The sequence below is a fragment of the Sporobolomyces salmoneus genome (genome assembly GCF_050403485.1).
Source record: "Sporobolomyces salmoneus JCM6883 DNA, S_salmoneus_JCM6883_v1_ctg50, whole genome shotgun sequence".
NCBI classification, from domain to species: Eukaryota; Fungi; Basidiomycota; class Microbotryomycetes; order Sporidiobolales; family Sporidiobolaceae; genus Sporobolomyces; species Sporobolomyces salmoneus.
Genome location: NW_027481113.1, coordinates 62749 through 80084, shown reverse-complemented (window position 1 = coordinate 80084; position 17336 = coordinate 62749). Strand labels below are relative to the sequence as shown.

The following is a 17336-nucleotide window of genomic DNA, read 5'->3' as shown; positions in this document are numbered from 1 at the left end:
TCACCTTGCAATTTGCCATCTCACTATGAGCTTACTCTCTTCAGTACGATCCAGGAGAGAGACTCGGCGACGTGAGGGCTCGTTAAGAAGAGAGAGTTTCAACAAAATTCGCTACCAACCGAAAACGAGATCCGATACTTTGCCGAGCATTCCCTTCTGACCTTGATTCCCTTGCTGCATCGCTGCCTGTTTACTCTTCTCGGCAAACAAACTCGCATGAGGATCCGAACTTGTCGTCGATTGTTGAGGCGTTCCTCCTCCTCCTACCCCGAGCCCTAAGAATCCTTTCTTTGTCGGTGTCGGAGCCGCCTTGAACGCCGAACCCGGTCCAAACACCTGTACAGGTCTTCCCATCGAACTTCCTCCTCCTCCTCCTTGAGCCGCCGAGACCGGTCTAGGAGTTCCCGTTCCAGGTGAATGACCCTGAGAGGTCGACGAAACTTCCCCCCCTGATTCAGCCGCCATGAGCGCACGTTTCAAACCATCGTCATCGATCACTTTGACTCCAACCATGAGAACTCCTCCGAGGATTTCACCGTTCTTGCGAGCGGCTCGAGCGGCGGACCACGGTTGAGAATATTCAATCGTGACCCAGTTCCCACCTTCTGTCGAAGGAGATTTCGAGACGATGTCGCCGAATTGGGAGAAGTAGTCGAGGACGAGGTCGAGAGCTGAAGTGGGGAAACCGAAAATGTTTACGGCATAAGTTGCGGAGGAGGAGGAAGAGGATGAAGATGCGGGAGGAGGAGCGTGAAGGGAAGAGCTTGCGCCAGAGAAGGGAGAGTTCGAGAAGGTCTCGCGATGACTGTGCAGATAGGATGCGAGCTGAGAGCACCGATAAGAGAGGAAATGAGGAAAGGAAACGACTCACGCTGCGTAATTCGTATCAGCGGAATTCGAAGGTTCGGCATGTTCGAACTCGTTGAGGGACGCTGTAGGTGGTGCGTCTTCGTCCATCTCGTTACGGTAAGCGGGATTCCGAGGAGAAGCGGCGTAAGGTGCGAATTTAGGAGATTTCGAAGGAGTGCTGTTTCGCAAGGACGAAACGTGAGCAGACCGAACGAGGCTGTCACGACCTCATCAAAGAACTCACTTGTCTCGGACAGAACCGAATAGGCTTCCTCCTCCGCCGAACCGAGCGACAGGTGAACTCGAGAGGGAAGCTTTTCGAGCGGGAGAATCCCAAGAATCGCTGTTCATAGGTTGAGGAGACGTCGATTCGGGCTACCCTCAACGACCCAGCGTCGATTAGTACTCGATAAGCATTGTAGAGGTACTTGGATCGGCTCACCTGAGCTGCAGCGCCTCCCGACAAGTACCCAGGTAAATAATTCCGTTTCTTTCCCTCCCCGAACCCTGGAGTCCCACTCGAACCACCTCCCACCGAGTTCTGCATATTGTTCTGCCCGAACGGAGATCCGTACCCTGCTCCAGATCCCGCGTTTCCACCTGCACCAAACTGATTCCCAAACCCATTCGATCCTCCTCCTCCTCCTGAGCCTCCGAATTGGCTGTTTCCTCCACCGAATTGAGGTCCTGAGAACCCTCCTTGGTTCTGCTGGTGAGAGGCCGAGTGGTAGAGGCCTGAAGAGGTTTGTTGTTGAGAGAAAGAAGCGGATCCTTGAGGGGTTCCATAGCCTTGGGACGGCTGGCTTGACCGGTAGGGCGAGTTTGTGTTTGCTTGAGAGAACATATCGGCTCCCGAGTGAGACGTTGAAGAGCAGTGGAGTGAGAAACAGCGAAAGACGATCGAAGTCGCATTTGATCGCTGCAAATCGTTTCTCTCACTGTCAGAGACACTCTGGACTGTGAATGCGACGAGCTACGACGCGCTAGCAATCGAAACCCGGAAGAGGTGGAAATTCCCGCGATGATGCAAAATTTCGCAGACGTTGGAAACGTTCTCTCTCTCTCTCTCTCTCTCTCTCCGGACTGGGTCCGTCAGAGGTGAGACCAGAGACGAGACGAATGACAGCAAGGACGAAAAGAGAAGACCTAGTGCTGCTTCTTCTTCTTGATCGAACTCTTCGACTGAGTGATGATCCTCTTCTTCTCCTTCCTCTTCCTCTCCTCCGCCCTGCTCTCCCTTCCCAGGATTCCTCCAGCTCCCGCAGCAGCTCCACCCTTCTTGACCAGATTCTGTTGTTTTCTCTCGAACCTCTCCGACAACACCTTCTGTTTCTTCTTCTCGGCCCTTCGAGCTAATCGTTCCGGATCGATCGCTTTAATCTTCTTCCTTTCCTCCGGTTCGAGTTTCGCCAACGCTTCGGCGAGTTTCGCTTGATGGTCAGAGGCGGAAGTCGAGGGTCGAGAACGAGACGCTGAGGGATCACGAGGTGCGGCGAGAGGTTGAGCTCGTCGAGGTTGAGGAGCTTTCGACGATCCAGGTTTGCCGGGTGCGGCGGGAGCTCCAGCATTCGAACGAGCGGATGCCTTCGATCGAGCGGCGGCGGCAGAGGTCTTGCAACGTTCGAGGCGAACTTTGCGTTTCGAAATCTTCAAGTTTTTGCCGGGAGGAAGCGCGAGAAGTTCGTCGACGCATTGCTCGTCCTGAAGAGAGTATTCGCGTGAGATCTTCCCGGATGCAGTAGACTGAGACGAGAGAGGAACTCACGGCAAGAAGAACGTAACAGAATCCTTTTCCGAGTCCGGTACTCGCATCTCGAACGATTCGAACATTCTCGACGTAACGACCCTGAATCTCTCCTCGTTCCCTTACGAGTACCGCTTCAGTCGCCTTCCTGACATTCTCCTCGGTTTCGGCAAAGTCGAGTCCACCAACGAACAACGTCCTCCTCGCTTCAGTCGCCGTGATTTGGTAAGTCGCGGCGTCGGCAGATTGCGGTACGTCGATCAAGTTGGGGTTCGGTTTCGCGGCCATTTGTGCGGCAGCGAGAACGGCGGCTGCGGAACGAGGTCGAACGTGATCCGCTCGAAGGGTGAAACCATCGAAAATGCTGTTGTTCGTGAATTCGACAAGAAGTCGAATAACTTCGGCCATTTCGACTCCTTCGACTTCATCCGGGAACGCCTGAATAACTAGGTAAGAGTTGCAAGCCGCCTTGTGTTCGTTAAGTTCTCCTCGAATGAATGCGACTCGACGTTTTTGGGCGTCCGTCAAAGCTCCAGATTTGCTCGTACTCGGTAGAGGTTCCTCTTCTCGTGCCTTGTATCCTCCCCTGACTCCACGTTGATCACTTCCTTCGTTCTCCCTCCATTCCTTCGCACGTTTCCTTCCTCGTCCTCCAGCTTCGCCAGAGTTTCCTTCTCCATCTCCTCCTCCTGTAGCGTTCGCTTTTCGACCGAAGACCTTTGAAGCGAACGCGATGGATCGGAATCGAATAGAGTCGAGTTTGAGAGGAGGGCAGTTGGGAGGAAGAGCGGCGAGAAGAGAGGGGTTTTGAAGTACATGTCGAACGAGCGCTTTCTTTCGCGACTGTGCAATTTCTCGGGTGATCAGCACTACTAATGGCTGAACATAGACTCGACGAGGAACTCACGTTCGAAGTCGAACAATCACTCGGGACGTTTCCGATGAAAATGGTTCTCGCATCCCTCTCATCTGGGGATTCTTCGGCTCGCTTCTGTGCCTTTTCCGCTTTCTTCGGGTCAACCTGTTTCTCTTTCTTTCCCTTCTTCTCCGGTACCTTGATCGTTTTCCCTCCAAGCGATTCATGAACGAGATCGTTGATATCGAGAGGACCTTCATCTTCGTCTGAATCGTCGTTCTCTTCCTCTTCCTCGTCCTCGTCTTCGTCGAGTTCCGCCTCTGCCTTTCGTTTCTTCTTGTTACGTCCTTCTGCCTCTGCCTTGAGCCTCTGAGCGGCGAGTTTCGCTGCATAAGCCTCTTCTAATCCATCTTCTTCGTCTTCCTCCTCCTCATCTGAAGAGGGCATCTCGAGAGACGCATCCGAGTCGATCGCTGATAGTTCTTCATCTTCTCCTACTACTTCTGCCATGTCTGCATCTTGTTGAGGAGGTGAAGGAGCGGGAACAACTTTCTTGATTTCTTCAGGCTTCTTCGGCTGGAAGGCGAGCGAGGGGCCACTCTACATAGCATCGAAAGCGGATCAGCAGTCTGTGCTTGTGTTCATTGTGCGCTACAGGAGGAGACTCACGGAGGAAGCAAAGATATCTTCAAGTGCCGAATCTTTTGCGTCTGCTTGAGCGAGGAGGAAGCTCGATAGACCTGTCGCTGGCGCTTCGGTGGTGCTTGATGACTTTTTGCTCTTTCCCATCGTGCTTGAAAGTCGGTTGGTGAAATTGCGAGGTGAAATCGAGTTTCATTGCAGTCGGAAATTTCCTTCCATCTTCTCCCTTCTGCTCTCAATAACATCGACGATGCAGCCACCCAATGGGTCCAATCAACTGCGTCCCCCTTCTTCAGCTCAACCTTGGCCAGAATCAGCAACTTCTTTCCGCCCTCCGGCTTCTCCCGCTTCTCCTTCGCTCTCCGACCGCATCTTCAGCGAGTCTTTCCCCAACACCACCATCCCATTAATTTGCTATCCCGTAACACTCGATTCGGGAGGCTCTGCACATGTCGGTTCTTCCCGTACTCCCCGGCAACTCGCAGGCGGGACGACCCCGCACGATTACGACTCTTACGCCGCCCAAATCAATAACGTCTACTACGCCGAGAATTTCAATCGACGCCATGAGACATTAGCCATCGATTTCTTCGAATCATTACGTGATCAAGTGGACAGCCTCGACGTGTCCTCGGACACCTTGGTGGAATTAAGGTTGTTGCGGAGGTACCTCGACGAACCCCTGGCTAGGAATGTATCAGCATGCGAGATCATGAGCTCCGACAAGGTGAAGGAAATGTTGAAACTCATCAAGATCTTGGTTGCTATCTACGATCAAGGGTTGGGGGTGGAAAGAAGGACCGTCACAGTAGATCTCGAACCTCGGAGCTCCAACGGTTCGCCGAAGACGGATATCCTCATTCAGTTCAACACGGGAGAGGAGAATTCGGTCAAAGTCGTGACCTCGACAGTCGCAGCCTGCGAAGTGAAGGGACTTGGATCGTTCATGCTGAAGGCGGGGCTCCTCCTGAAGTTGAACAGAATTCTGGTCGGTACAGAAGGTGGATCTCTACGAGTAGTTGGTTCGGGAGGGGATATTAGAAACGGAACGGGAGGGTGGGACGTCTTGTCGCAGGTTGTTGTTGCCGCTTTGCAAAAGGATGCCAAATACTTCCTTCTTCACTCCGGTGGATGCTTCCAAGTCGGGAAAATCCTACGACTCGGTGAATCAAAACCCTCGGCGACAAGCAATCACTCGATGAGCGACGATACGACACCGGCAGAACATTGGACATCAGCCTTCAACCCGCCTGGAGAGCCCTCTCCACCTTCTTACGACATACTCCTCGGTCCCCTCGAACGCTTCGAGCATCACCCAACTTTCCTCGCGAGAACCCCCGAAGATCTTCCTCCTTCAAACGAGTTCTTGCAAACCCTCGCGGATCTGGACGCCCTCAGCATCACGAAGAACAACAGTCAACTTATTCCGATTCTGCTCGGTCTCTTTTACGACAAAGTCTACGAAGGTATCGACGACATCTATCATGATGAGCTCGAAGCGGCCGCCGAAGCTTTCGAACACGGTCAAGGGATTCGCGAGGAGGAAGGTGAAGGTGAGAGTCAAGACGACGATCTCGACTCGAGTGGCGAGAGTCAAGAATTCCCCGATGGCGATTTTGCGTATCCGTCACCGTCGAAAAACACCCGTGCTGCTATCTCAGGGGAACCGCAGGTAAGTGTCTCCCCTCAGCCTCCTCAATTCCTCACTTAGACCCCGAGCTGATCAGTGCCCTGTTGCTCCCCAGCTCATTTTCGAGTTCAAGGACCGTGCCTCCTCTGCTCCTTTCTTCCAACGTCGGTTCGTACCTCGTCACTTCGCCGATATTCTCGCGACTCCAAGCGGTCGAACCCGCGATGACCCCGATTCACCACCTCGTCCTCACAAGGCCACTCCCTCGACTGCTGCACCAGCTCAACCAGATGATCCAACACGCTCGGTACCGACGACTCCTCTCGGTGGAACCGACAATGACCGGACCACTCCTGTGACTCCCGCGACTTCCGTCTTTTCGGATACAACCTCGACCCCGGAAAAAGGAGGAGGAGGAGACATCGCAAGGTCGACTAGTCCGTCTCACGATCTCACATCAGTTGGCGGAATCATCGGAGGGAATCTACCGGACAAGATCGTTCTCGGACGGAAGATCGCTCGGGGACTCAGTTCGGAGGTTTACAAGGCGATTGATTACCCAGTTATCGCCAAATTCGCTCTGCCTTTTGCAAGCTGGGATGACGACTGTCACGTTTTGCTTCCAAGTGGACGTGAGGCAGCTTACAACGAGGCATCCCTCCTTTCGAATCACCTTTCGTCCCTCGTTCTTCAACCCTACGTCGTTCAACTACTTTACTTCGCGGAGGATGAAAAGCGAACGTTTGACAACGGTGTGACTGTCTTGGAAGATGGTGGAGAATGTTTGAAGGAGTTCGGAACGCTGGAACCGGAAGCAAAGTAAGTGCTGTTTTACTCGTGCTGTCCTCTCCTCCTTGTCTCTGACCCAACTCTCTCCTTGATTGTCGTAGGATCCATTTGGCGACCGGTCTTCACCTGATGCATCTCTACGGAGTGCAACATCGTGACCTGAAACCACGGAACGTCGTCTGCAAGTCGAACTCCTTACCGAAATTCATCGACTTTGGTAATGCTCGAAGCCAACATAGATGTTCTCAATTATCCTGTGAAGAGTTGCATGATTTCATGGAAGACTTGGGGATCGCTTCGCTCGCCGAAAGGCAAAAAATCGCCTCAGCTGCCTCTCGCTTGTTCTCATCCAAGTAGATCGGGATTCATTGGTTTTTCGTTTTCCTCTTTCATACCCGTCTCCTTTATTCCCTCGCATTATTGTCGTTCAAAGACACCCTTTCTTCCTTGAAAACTCATTTCTTCGTTCTCCCTTTCGTTTCTCGTTTCATTATCGCAAACTCTACTATTTTTGTAATTGCTCTCCAGCAAGGACCTTTCCTCTCTCATCTCATCTTGTCCGAGGGCGAGACAGGCTCTCCGAGTCCCCGATCTCGAAACATCGAACAAAATCTCGATCGAGCTGTCTTTGATGTCGTATTTCACGAACTGACTGAAAACGGTACTGCTCAAGAGCTGCAAGACTATTGCTCCTTCTTGACTTTCTCATTCCCGAGGGTCTCTGGTTGGAACTCGTTCGCATGCGATCCACCTTTCCCGATCATTTCGAGGTACTCCCTATACAGGTCGGCGCAGTATCGAGCGACGGGGAGATCGTTCGCTGACCCGCAGACGAAGGTCAGCATGAAGCGAGGCGAAGCGCGAAAGAAGTAACTCACGTTCAGTTCCAAATGGATCACTCAATTCCTCTGAAGCTCGATCGAGGCCGAAGAAAACGGATGCGGCAATCGTTGTCGCAGGAATCGAAACCCAACCGAGAGACTTGACGAGTTGAAGAGGGACAGCAGCGACGTAGACGAAGAGAAGGAGCTGAAGGTGGATGTTGAGAATGAGGGGGATCGGAGCTGTCGAGTGGAAACAGCGTGAGTCAGTCAACAAACGCATCGACGATGATATGAGTGAGCTTACTGTCTCGAATCCGCTCGAGAGCGGTGAGTTGATCAGAAAAGTCCTTGAGGTAACCAACGCAAGTTCCATAAGTGACGGCATCGATAGCTGGACTCGTTTCGCTCGGTTGACCTTTCGTAGACATTGGTGTCGAATGGTATGCGTTGAGGTACGCGTGACTCGCACGAATGAGGGAAAGAGGGAGGTTCGAGGGTTCTCCAGTCGGAAGTGCGAAAGGGATGAATCGAGTCGCTGAAGGAGGGGCGTTCAATCCCGAGATCGCACGTTCTTCCTCGGCGGCAGTCGAATGATCGACGAACGAAGCCGAACTTGTACTTCCAATCGAAGGTCGACGAGCTTCCAAAGGAGTCGATCTGAAACTTTCAAGGAGTTGTTCTGGGAGGAGTTGTCGAAGTTCAGGATGAGAGACGCCAGATTGATCGCGAAGTCGGTACATGCAAGCGAAGGGGAAGGCGCAGACGAGGGAACAGACTTCTTGAACGGTTTTGCTTTGGCGAGAATGAACGTCGTCGCTGTTTGTGAGCGGAGAACCGGAAGGAGGAGGGAGGGCGAATACGAGGACTCGGAGCATGTTGCGTGTTGTCGATTGAATCGCTGCCCATGTTCTGCGTCCTTCGTACCACCTGTTATTGGAGAGTGTCGCTTACGGGAGAGAAAGGGAGCGGAATCTCATCAGCTCGAAGAGCTTCCGCCGCGATTCCGAGAGTTTGTGCTTACCTATCGTAGGAAGTGGAACATCTAAACGAGACCAATAGACCGGTAACCATCGACAAGATCCCGACTAAAGATCCCGCTGAGCTAACTCCCGGCATAAGCCCCCAGAGGTTCAAGAAGTACACGACCGCCGCCCATAGAGTGTAGTACGTAGCGTGTACTCTCACGGCGTGCCATGCAGAGAAGTCTAGAGAGCGATACAGAGCGAATTAGTTGGATAAGAGATGAAGCGATAGGGAGAGGACTCACGCAAGAGGGATAGCTTCTCGAGGCCTCTGCTGCGTTTGATCCGAGCTGCTAGAGGTGGCGTCATCGTGTTCGGGTTGATCAAGTGAAAGGTGAAGGAGAAGGAGCGAGAATAGTGAACGTCATCAAATTGACTTGGTGAGAAGGGGGAGATCTTCGTCCTTGGGGGCGTGAGAAAGTGCTGCGGAAGCACTCCGCGAAGAGTATGTACGAGAGGGGCGAAAGCCGGATGATCGACGATATCCGGTAGCGAGCGAGAAAGAATCGAGGGCAAAGTTTCGCTCTTTCTTGAGCTGTCAAAGCGAGAAACCAGTCCAACCTGATCTCGATAAGCTCTGACGGCGCTCTATGCAGAACTCAAACCTTGGGTCGAAAAAGCAGACAAGCAGTCGTCGTAGAGGGGGGCGAGATTGAGCTCGACTCGCACGGACTCGGGTCGACTCTCGTTCCAGCATCCAATGTCCCCAAGTCTGCTCCGCTCAGGGACCACAGCACAGCAACAACCGGCATGAAGGTAACACAGGCCCACAGGAATCGTAGGCTTCTTCCTCAGGGAGACGCTGGAACTTCTTTCGACTTGGAAGGGATCCAAGCTGGCGCTCATACGACAGCGAGCCTCCCGCTTTGCGATCAGTGGGCGGGCTTAGGCTTTGTAGACCAGGACTCTAGCTCTAGTCTTTCATGGTGACCAGAGGGCAGCTCGAAGTAGACCGCAAGATTCGCTTCAAGTTACTCGCCTTGCGACGAAAGTTTACGACTCGCGCATTTGCCGCTTACTGAGCAACGAACTGCGAGTGGCAGTGGCCAACGAGTCCAAATGGGGCTTTGGGCATCTGGTCAGCAGGGAAGAAACGGGCAAGGAGAAGGAAGGAGAAGAAGCCCCGACGGAAATTTCACGAATGCAAATGTGCAGCGAGTCCCTATTATTTTCAGCATCCTCTCACACGGACGGTGGACGAGATCCGCCTCCATAGACCCTTAACCTCACTCTCCACGAACGAGCCAAGCTTGAAATCACACCATACGAGCGCGTATTGACGGAGAAACGAGGCAAAGAAAGATCCGGCGCGTTCGGCGCAGAGTTGACCCCTCGGAAATTTTGGAGAGGGAACTTCAGATTTTGCTCCTTTCTCTCTTTCCGCTCAATCCCTAAGCGCTGATTGAGTCAGGGACCGACGAAGATCGTCGCTGGGATGCTCGAAAGAGCCTCGAATTCTTCTAAAGAGCTGAAACGCAGGACTGAGGATCCGAAAGCTGTTCAGTTTGACGGTTTCGACGCAACGAGCGCTGTCGTGAACGAGCAGACTTTACTCTGTTCCTACCTTCCAGCTGCAAAGGTCCAGATAGTCATCTTCGAGTGCTTGGCTGACCTGCTTCTCTCCCGAGCCAGCCTGCGCTGAAACTGATGAGACGCCCTGACCAAAAATCGACTTCCAAAGGTCGGGACGTTTTCGAAACTCACGTCGTGGCGTTCTAGCGAGGACCCCAGGACGGGAAGGGTTAAACTTTTGGAGAGGGCACACTAAGCTATCAGCCTTCGAAAGAGGCCTGTAAACGGGATCGACGAAGACGAGAAGCGCAAGGGATCCGAGCTCTGGCTTCTCGAGAACAGCTATCCTGTCTGCTTCACAAGCTCTCTGTCGCGCGTCTCCGTCCCATGTAGCAGTGTGCGCGGCGACGACGTCTGCACCGGCCGCGAAGCGAGGTGTTACGGTCACTGAGGAACGAACAAGCTCGATATCCGCTTCCGCCATTTGCGAGATGCAACTCGCAAGCTATCGAAGAGGCAGATGAGAGGGAAAGACATAATAGTTTACATAGAGAACTGAGATGGTGTATGAGGAGAAACAAGACAACGAAATCCATCGAGCGAGCGAGCGAGCGAAAAAACAATCAGCAAATTCAGTTTTATTCCGCCTTTGATTTCTCCTTCAACTCGATATCGTTATCCGTTCTAGTCGAGTTCGAGGCGGGGACGGCGACGGGCTCTCGTTGGAGGTAAGTCCTTTGAGCGTGAGCGTCGGGAGTTTGATCGTTGAAGTATTCTACGAGCGGGACGATTGATGAGCTCGAGAGTCCGTTGTAGGGACTAGAGAGTGACTCACTGTGTAATTGATCATTGACTGTTCGAATCACTTCATTCGTGACTCCTTTCGCGACCGCAAGTACAGGTCCTGTCTAATCTCATTCCGATCGTCTCAGTCCCGAATCCCTCGCCCGAACGAAAGAGAGAGAGAGAAACTCACCATATTGAGGGACCAAGTAACATAAGCTGCCGCACCAGCCAGTAACAAGAACGTGAAATAAACAGGGCTTCTAATGACCGCGACAAACTCGTTCCACCCCAACAGGACCAAAACTCCATAGATCCAAACGGGGATTTGTGCCTTCGAAGCAACCATTGAACGTTTCGCTTCGAGGTAGTACGCGTCGGATTCACGCTTGAAGCGAGAAGAGAGGGTCGATTGTTGAGAGGAAGAGAGGATCTGAAGGGACGAAGCGAAATCGAACGGTTCGAGGTCGGTGGAGGAGGTGGGGGTCGAATCGGCTTGTGAAGAGGCTTCGGGGAGAACGAATTCGTTTGATGGGTCGACGGGTTTGATCGAGGAGTAAAGGGGGATTAATTCGAGAACCTTGAGATCGAGAGTCTCCTCAGCTTCATCTTTTCGAGGGGGAGGCTGATTGACACTCGGAACTCACACTTTCTCGAGCTTTCTTAAAGATCCCATCGATATCATCCTCCGGCTTCCAAACCCTCGGAACTCCCTCCGAATCGTACCTGAACTTGTCCTCGAACACTCCTTTCAATTTCGTCAACAACGCCGACTCTGACGTGTGTTCATCGATCTTGGATCGAAGTGCGAGCCAGGACCTCCGTCGGAGTAAGGCGAGAGCTGAAGTGTTTTCTTCTTCCGTGCAGTTGAAGCCTGTTTCGAGACGAACGAGAAGTCAGCTCTCACACTTGATGAGCAGGAGAGAGTGAGATGGGACGGACTCGTAGCTTTCTTGAGGTAAGCCTCCTCCGCTTTCGCGAGAGAAGTCTTGAAGCTGCTCAATACTTTATCCCACATATCCGGTTTAGGTTCATGCAAACTAACTTCGACGACGTCCGAAACTTGTTTCTTGATGTTACGCTATTTAATCACACACCCTCGTCAATATCTCTCACCGTAAGAAAGAGAGAGGGACAGGGAGGGATTGAACTGACCTCGATGATAGCGATCATTTTCCTAGTTTCCTCCTTCCTCAACAATTCCGCAACACTCTCCAAATCCTCCCTGAACAAACCCTCCTCTTCGTCCTTGTTCCAACCACTCTCCTCCAACTCGACCTTCTCACTCTCTTTCCTGAACTCCTCCTCGGCGTTCGCCTTCGCCTCTCGAACGACTCGTGCGAAATCGTACCCTTCTTTCTTGAGAGAGGTTTCGATCGATTGACGGTAGGAACGCAAGAGGGATTTGTGCAGGTTTTTCAGTTGCGATTGGAAGTAAGGGTGAAGGGTTGAATGGAGTTTCGAGAGTAGTTCGGAACGTTTACGAGTGTAGACGGAAGTGTGGTAGCGAGATGCGGCGGTATCGTAGCTCACTGTACACAATCACCTCGAACCGCTTAGTATGAGTATCGACAGATACTGAGACGGTGGAAGCGTACCTAAAGCGATTTGAATCGCTTCTTTCATCAAACCTCCCAAACCCTCGACGATCTTGCCCGTACCTTGACTCGTGGGAATCTTCGTAATCGCTTCCGAGAATAATTCGAAACTGGTAGAAGCGATTTCGTCACAACGGAATTGAGCCAATAATTCTTGTTGAGTAGGTAAATCCAAGTCCTTATTGGAAACTACCGCTTCCTATAAATCGATCGTCGTTAGCACGAACTGCCTCGACTCTGATAGAGTGGAGAGAGGTGAGGACTGACCCAAATCGAATTCATATATTGACTAATCCCATCCGCCGGAATCCTCTTATGATACTCTTCCCTAAACACACAACCCTCCTCTCCCTTCTTGAACCGTTTCCTCAAGTCGAAAACTTCTTGTTCGAATTTCTCGGGTTGTAAGAGTTTGTGAGGGAGAGTAACGAATTCTAAATCGAAGAATTGCGAGATTTGAGAAGATTCGAGTCCCGGGGGTTTCGAGAGTGAGTCCCAGAGACGGGTGAGATCGGTCGTGAGTGTGTTACGGAGGTTCGATAAGGGGGTGGCTCCGATGTGATCCCGGATTACGAAGAGGAGGAGAGTTTTATCTTGAGAGCTGTTCGAATCGCATCACCAGTCAGGACTCAGGACTCGATGCAATATCTGATAGAGGAAGTGAATGCTTACGTTGTGTGGGTTTTCCCTTTCTCTTTCGCAGCGAGGAACAAACCCAAATTGACTTCGAAAACAGTCTTCAACAACCCCATGTTCGCTCCTTGATATAATCCAACTTGATGTTCCCAAATATTAACCAATAACACTTCCGATACCGCCATAGAGAACAATGCTGATTTCCTCTCGAAATCCTATCCACCCTCACACGAGGTCAACTCACATCGCACGAAACGGAACGAGTCAGGGAGAGTCTCACTTGATCCTCCCCTCTCTCCCTCCCATCAGTCCCCTCAACATCCATCACCAAAACCGGCATCCCTTCCGCTTTACTCATCCAAATCCCTTTCGTAGTTTGTCTCCTCTCACTCTCATTCATGACATCGAATTTCGTACCGAACAAACGATTCAGGAGCGTAGATTTCCCCGTTGATTGGGAACCAAACACTGAGAGAACGTTGTAGGAGAAACCGGAGTCGAGGAGGGACCAAGAGGAGAGCGCAGAGGGGAGTGAGGAACTATACGAGTTGATCGAGTGGGGGGAAGAGAAGGGAGAGTTAGTTTCTTGAGGAGAAGTGAGTTCTCGCGGAGGGAGAAGGGGAAGAACTTACGTGAACTTTTGGTTCTCATCGACTAGTACAAAGCACCGTAGAGCAAGAGAGTCAGCGAGATGAACAAGGGTAAACATTCGTCATTGCTCGATCAACACGACCTCATTCCTCGAAATTTCAAGGGAGAAACTCACCGACTTGTAGCTTGAGATCCTGATCACGCCCACTGTCATTCCCATTCGTCGTAGTAGCGGCAGGAGCAGACGAGGGAGAGTCGAGGTTCGATTGAGCCTGCTGCATGAGAGGGAAATCTTTGATAGCGGGAGGTGGATCCGTTAGTGCGGACGTTGCGATGTGGACTGATTGATCCATTTCGAATCGAAGGTCGGGTATTCGGGAGAGAAGTGGAGGAAAGGAGAGAGGGAAACGTTGTTGTCGACGATGATCCGATGAGGTTGGTTCACTTCCTCTCCCTTACTTCGCCACTTTCGTCCGGCATACAAGTACACGACACACAGTACAGCAGCTCGTTAGTTGACAACCGTACGCACGCCCTAGAATTGGCAGGATCAAGATCCGATTCGACTTAAATTGATCGATCGTTCTCTCCTCCTCCCCTCTCCATCCAGCCTCGAGTAGCCCCTATCGACCACTAGACAGATACACAAGGCACTACTCTATCTACTCCACGCCAGTCCCCCTCTCCTTGCTCGCCACTTCTCACCGTCCCATCTCCCTTCCTCTTCTCCCATCTCCCATCTCCCTTCTTTCACTCGCAGTCATGTCAGAAGTAAACCCGACCGGACAATGGAAAGAATCCCTCACCCTCTCGGAAACGAACGCTGTCCGTATCTCTCTCGGCCTGAAACCTTTGAAGGACCCTAACCCCGCTTCCGGTCCAGCCGACGAGGAACGTATACTCGAAGGGGATGAATTGGCGGAACACAATTTCAGGAAGAGACAGGAGAAGGAGAGGAGGGAAGTCGAGGAGAGGGAATTGAGGGAACGGATCGAGAAGGCTAGGAATCAGAAAGAACGGGGGAGGAAACTTGTTGGTCGAGGCCTTGGGGAAGAAGAGGGAGAAGTAGTGAGGAGAATCAAGAGGGAAGATGGAGCCAAGGGAGAAGAGGAACAGGAGGAAGGGGATACGAAATCATGGATTAAGAAACAAAAGAAACGAGCGAAAGAATTGGCGTTGAAACGACAGAAAGAACAGGAAGAGATGGATCGATTGGCCGAAGAGGAAGAGAGAGAGAGGGGAGGGAGGTATGGGGAGAAGGATTTGAAGGGGATTAAAGTATCGCATGGAGCGGATGCGTTCGAAGAGGGAGAGGAACATGTTTTGACGTTGAAGGATTCGAGGATCCTAGATGATGAAGGTCAGTTCCGCACACTCCCTCTTCAGTTACTGAGATGACTGACGTGAGGTTGCGCGCGTGAGCAGACGATGAGTTGCACAATTTGAATTTGACTGAAAACGCGAAACATGCCGCCGCACTCGATCTCAAGAAGAAAGGTCGTCAAGCAGGACAATACACTGGGTACGACGACGAAGAGTTTGGACCCGACGGTGCGAAGGGTTCGAAACGAGGAGTGTTGAGTAAATACGATGAAGGGTTCGAGGGAGTGAAAGAGGATGGATTCAAATTGGGAGACGAGTCAGAGTTGTCGAGTAGGAAGAAGAAATCGACGGATGGGGATGCGGATGGAGGGATGCAGAGTGGCGAAAGGGAGAAAGTTAAATTGTCGATGGATTATACGAGTGAGTTGCGATCGTTTCAGTTCTCTCGTTGAACTCGAGTGATCACTGATCCGATCGACTTCCCATAGAATCCTTCAGTACCGATTACTTGCAAGAAGGAGATGCTGGATTCAAGAAACCAAAGGTGAGTTCTCCACTCTTTGCTCTTCAGAAGAATCTCCTCTGATCCGTTTCCCTGTCTACAGATGAAGAAGAAGAAGCGACCCGCCCGAACCACCACTCTCTCCTCATCCCTCTCAACCGACGATCCCTCCACTTCAAACTCTATGCAACTCGACAACGAACCCTCCTCCTCCTCTTCCTCCTCTGCTCCTCGTCAAATCGAACGAACCTCCCTCGACTCTTCGAACCTAATCGACGACGACGATCTCGCCGTTTCTCTCGCTCGTCAAAGACGTGAAGCAGCGAAGAGACAAATCAAGGAAATGAAAGAACGAGCTCGATTGCAGGTTGAAGAGGGTGTCAAGATCAAGGAAGAAGAAGACGGGGAAGATCAGGAGATGAAACCTACTCTGAAGGAGGAAGAGGCGAAAGATGGAGATGGAAATGATGATGATGTACTCGTTATGGATGATACGAGTGAATTCGTACGGAATATCAAAGTCGCCGCAGAAGAGGCCGCCTCAAAACCAGCCCCAACGAGAAAGACGAGTGTAGTGCCGAAAGGAGAACCGGATATGAGAGGATTGGAATCGGTTCAACCTAGGATCAAACAGGAAGAAGACGAGGGAGAGGTTCCATTGAGGGAGATGCAGGTTGGTGGATGGAACGCTGCTTCGAGAGGAGGAGGCGAGGATGAAGAAGATTCGTTAATGAGGAACCTCGATGAACGACCTGATGGACAACTTGATGAAGGAGAGGTTGTCGAGGAGGATCAGAAGCCGAAAGTACCGAAGAACGTCGATGATGAGGAAGAGTTCGGAACGACGGGAGGAGAAAAACTCGTTTCGAAAGGATTAGCGTCGACTCTCTCGATCCTTCGACATCAAGGATTGATGAAACCTCGTACGGCGGAAGAATTGAGGAAGGAGAAAGAGTTCAAGGAACGAGAAGCTTGGTTAGTTCAACAGCGGGAGAGGGACGCCGAGAGAGAGAGGGAGAGGATCGCGAGTAGGAATGCGGGTGACAAGAAGGATCAGAGACAGAGGGAGTACGAGAACAAGTTGAGGGATCAGAGGGACGCTGAAGCCGCGATGGAGGCTTACAAGAACTACAAGCCTGTCGTCGAATTGAAGTATCATGATGAGTTTGGTCGTGATATGACTCCAAAGGAGGTGAGCTTTTTCACTCTCACTCTCTCATCAGTCGGGTTACTGACGATCTCCCGTGTAGGCTTGGAAACATCTCTCTCACTCGTTCCATGGTCACGGTCACGGATCGAAAAAGACGGAGAAACGATTACAAAAGATCGAGAACGAGCGAAAAGCGGCTGCGATGGCGGCAGGGGACACACCGAACTCGACCGCGGCTGCCTTCGCTGCTCGCGCTGAAGCTACCGGTTCAGCGACGATGATCCTAGGTGTCGGGAACAACAAGTGAGTTCGATTTTTTTCATCAGTTCTTTCTCGCCCTCGCGATTGACTGACCAATTCGTCGTTCTTCCTATTAGCTCTGCACCGATGCAGAAATCGGATGAATCCCTCTCGCTCTCGAAGAAGAACACCGGAAAAGGGAAAGGAAAAGCGACAGCTCCGAACGGTGGACATTCAGGCAACACTCCCGTGTTCGACGATATCCCCATGCGACCTCTACCTCTCCCTTCCTCATCTCGAGATCTCAGCGCGACCCCAGAACCTTCAACTTCTTCGGCAGCTTCGACGGCAGCACAGAGGAAAGGATTCGCACCAGTTCGAAGCTTCTCCCCTGCGACTGACAATGGAGGTGGAGGTGAGAGTGCACCAAAGTTTGCACCGATCTCGGTCGCGGTCAAGAGGAAGGCGACGGAACAAGGTGAGGGAAGTCCAGCGAGTAAACGAAGGGCTTGATTTTGGTTTCTACTCCCGTTTCTTCCCTTTGTTGCAATACGCTTTCGACTCTCACCAACGCCTCTCGGCAGATTCTCGGGTTGAACGTCGATCAACAAGAGCGAGCACTGTCTGCGAGTCACCCCTGTCAGA

The 17336-nt window shown here is 51.8% G+C and overlaps 6 protein-coding genes across 6 annotated transcripts; 2 read left to right on the top strand and 4 right to left on the bottom strand.

Moving 5' to 3' along the window:
• Positions 1–111: 111 nt before the first annotated feature.
• JCM6883_005780 (uncharacterized protein) lies at positions 112–1693 on the bottom strand (the record flags this gene model as incomplete). The annotated part of the gene is made up of 4 exons (XM_076634054.1): positions 112–805; positions 872–1027; positions 1094–1224; positions 1292–1693. 4 exons carry the CDS (start codon positions 1691–1693, stop codon positions 112–114), a joined length of 1383 nt encoding a protein of 460 aa, XP_076485978.1.
• A 302-nt stretch (positions 1694–1995) lies between these two features.
• JCM6883_005779 (uncharacterized protein) lies at positions 1996–4238 on the bottom strand (the record flags this gene model as incomplete). Its single annotated transcript, XM_076634053.1, has 4 exons — positions 1996–2550; positions 2615–3436; positions 3501–4049; positions 4119–4238. The coding sequence occupies 4 exons, from the start codon at positions 4236–4238 to the stop codon at positions 1996–1998; spliced, it is 2046 nt and encodes a 681-aa protein (XP_076485977.1).
• Positions 4239–4341: 103 nt separating this feature from the next.
• On the top strand, positions 4342–6867 carry JCM6883_005778 (uncharacterized protein; the record flags this gene model as incomplete). Its single annotated transcript, XM_076634052.1, has 3 exons — positions 4342–5763; positions 5837–6540; positions 6612–6867. The coding sequence occupies 3 exons, from the start codon at positions 4342–4344 to the stop codon at positions 6865–6867; spliced, it is 2382 nt and encodes a 793-aa protein (XP_076485976.1).
• Positions 6868–7193: 326 nt separating this feature from the next.
• JCM6883_005777 (uncharacterized protein) lies at positions 7194–8665 on the bottom strand (the record flags this gene model as incomplete). The annotated part of the gene is made up of 5 exons (XM_076634051.1): positions 7194–7330; positions 7389–7574; positions 7639–8261; positions 8356–8539; positions 8602–8665. 5 exons carry the CDS (start codon positions 8663–8665, stop codon positions 7194–7196), a joined length of 1194 nt encoding a protein of 397 aa, XP_076485975.1.
• Positions 8666–10506: 1841 nt separating this feature from the next.
• On the bottom strand, positions 10507–13829 carry SEY1 (dynamin-like GTPase SEY1; the record flags this gene model as incomplete). Its single annotated transcript, XM_076634050.1, has 12 exons — positions 10507–10643; positions 10704–10776; positions 10845–11231; positions 11299–11525; positions 11594–11732; positions 11807–12183; positions 12250–12448; positions 12517–12850; positions 12922–13100; positions 13166–13424; positions 13518–13539; positions 13652–13829. The coding sequence occupies 12 exons, from the start codon at positions 13827–13829 to the stop codon at positions 10507–10509; spliced, it is 2511 nt and encodes an 836-aa protein (XP_076485974.1).
• A 409-nt stretch (positions 13830–14238) lies between these two features.
• Positions 14239–17204, top strand: SNU66 (U4/U6-U5 snRNP complex subunit SNU66; the record flags this gene model as incomplete). Its single annotated transcript, XM_076634049.1, has 6 exons — positions 14239–14836; positions 14902–15219; positions 15288–15343; positions 15405–16493; positions 16552–16754; positions 16829–17204. The coding sequence occupies 6 exons, from the start codon at positions 14239–14241 to the stop codon at positions 17202–17204; spliced, it is 2640 nt and encodes an 879-aa protein (XP_076485973.1).
• Positions 17205–17336: the final 132 nt, after the last annotated feature.